The sequence below is a fragment of the Pristiophorus japonicus genome, chromosome 23 (genome assembly GCF_044704955.1).
Source record: "Pristiophorus japonicus isolate sPriJap1 chromosome 23, sPriJap1.hap1, whole genome shotgun sequence".
Lineage (NCBI taxonomy): Eukaryota > Metazoa > Chordata > Chondrichthyes > Pristiophoridae > Pristiophorus > Pristiophorus japonicus.
This window is the reverse complement of record NC_091999.1, coordinates 44,366,960-44,369,096: the sequence shown is the minus strand read 5'-3', so window position 1 is coordinate 44,369,096 and position 2,137 is coordinate 44,366,960. Positions and strand designations below refer to the sequence as shown.

Here is a 2,137-nt window from a genome sequence, read left to right as displayed (position 1 = left end):
TCTTATTAATGGTGGAGCAGGCTCGAGGGGCTACATGGCCTACTCCTGTTCTTAATTCTTCTTGTTCTTATGTTCTTATGTTCTTATGTAAAATCTAGAATCTGAAGTCTACAAATCTCGGACAATTTAGAATAAATCGCCTCTCAACTATGCTGCAAATATTAGAAAGACGCTTTGGATACCTGGCCTCCTGTGCGGGTCTGTTTGTTGCATCTGTTTGAGCTGGAGTGGAGATGGAGGAGAAGCTGCTGGGTTTCACCCCCAGTATTTCTGGGCCCAGTGGGACCAACAATTCCCCATGTGGGGCTGTCAATGGAGGTGGGTTCCCTTTCCTGAAGGACATTGATAAACCAGTTGGGTTTTACCACAAACTGGCAGTTTTCATGGTTACTATTTCGAGTGCTGGCCCCACAAATTACCAAGTTCATTAAGCTGAATTTCTCAAAGAGCCTTTGTGTTTTTGTGGATTCTCTCTCATCCACCCTTTTTCATGACTGAAATTCACTTTTCAGGGTATTAAAATGGGAGGATTTATCGACCGGAGGCTCAAACCAAACATCACATTGACATCTGACGAAGTCACTCGATTCATTGGGAATGGATTATCATCCAGCAACTCTGGATACAAAAAGCACTGTTCATAGCGGGGAGAAAGTGTACACATGCTCTGTGTGTGGACAAGGCTTCAGCCGATCATCCAACCTGGAGAGACACAAGCGCAGTCACACTGGGGAGAAACTGTGTAAATGTGGGGACTGTGGGAAAAGTTTCAAATACCCGTCCCAGCTGGAAACACACCAGCGAGTTCATAGTGAGGAGAGGCCGTTCACGCGCTCCGAGTGTCAGGAGGGATTCACTCAGTCATCCAAACTGCTGATACATCAGCGAATTCACACTGGGGAGAGGCCGTTCACCTGTTCCGTGTGTGGGAAGGGATTCACTCAATCATCCACCCTGCTGACACACCAGCGAATTCACACTGGGGAGAGGCCGTTCAGCTGCTCTGAGTGTGGGAAAGGATTCAATGAGTCATCCAATCTGCTGGCACACGAGCGAATTCACACCGGGGAGAGGCCGTTCACCTGCTCTGAGTGCGGGAAGGGATTCATTCAGTCATCGCACCTGTTGAGGCACGAGCGAGCTCACACTGGGGAGAGGCCATTCACCTGCTCTGAGTGTGGGAAGGGATTCACTCGGTCATCCCATCTGTTGAGGCACCAGCGAATTCACACTGGGGAGAGGCCATTCACCTGCTCTGAGTGTGGGAAGGGATTCACTCGGTCATCCCATCTGTTGAAGCACCAGCGAATTGACACTGGGCAGAGGCCGTTCACCTGCTCTGAGTGTGGGAAAGGATTCACTCAGTCATCCCACCTGTTGAGGCACCAGCGAGTTCACAAATGATTGTCGGGGTTGGATTATGCTGTTATTGCTGCTGTTAATCACAACCCGACTGAGCCATGTTTATTCTGACAGTTGGGGTTTGTTTCCGCTGATGAAAACTCCTGTAACTGGACTGAAGTTTAATATTTGGGATGGAGACAGATAAATTCGTGTTGCTTTCAACACATTGCTGTAGATTTTTCTCTTTCCCACCCGAGTGTTTAGCATCACCTGGCTGGAGCTCAGAGAGGACAAGCTGGGGGGAGGATTATATGGGGGAAGAACTTCAGCATGGACACAGCCCTTCAGGGTCATACTGAGAGGGGCAAATGGCACTTTGGTCTTTCTCATCTCTCTTCACTGACAGCAACCCGTGCTGGTTAATCTTGACAGTGTAAGGTGTGGATGATATCCACCCAAGGGTGTTTAAAGAGATGGGACGGGTGCTCTGCCAGCCCCTTGCCCAGATCTCCAACAGCTCAGTAGAGTCATGGGTTGGTCCCTGAGATTGGAAGGTAGCACATGTAGTTCCCATTTTCCAAATTGGGCATAAGTCAGAGCTCGGGAACTGAAGGCCCATCAACGTGACCTCGATCACTGGGAAGGTGCTTGAAGGGATCCTGAGAGATGCTGTTTTCCATCATGGGGAAAGTGAAGGGGCTATTAGAGATACTGTACATGGATTCCGGAAAACATGGTCATGTCTTACAAACTAGCTTGAGTTTGTACATAAGTTGTCAGGATGTGGATGGGG

The 2,137-nt window shown here is 48.9% G+C and overlaps 1 protein-coding gene across 1 annotated transcript; it reads left to right on the top strand.

Moving 5' to 3' along the window:
* Positions 1-597: 597 nt before the first annotated feature.
* LOC139235510 (zinc finger protein 239-like) lies at positions 598-1,404 on the top strand. Its single transcript, XM_070866590.1, has one exon. The coding sequence runs from the start codon at positions 598-600 to the stop codon at positions 1,402-1,404; it is 807 nt and encodes a 268-aa protein (XP_070722691.1).
* Positions 1,405-2,137: the final 733 nt, after the last annotated feature.

Bases quoted from the DNA above. Each gene is read 5' to 3' on its own strand.
- LOC139235510 (XM_070866590.1), top strand. From the start codon at position 598: ATGGATTATCATCCAGCAACTCTGGATACAAAAAGCACTGTTCATAGC.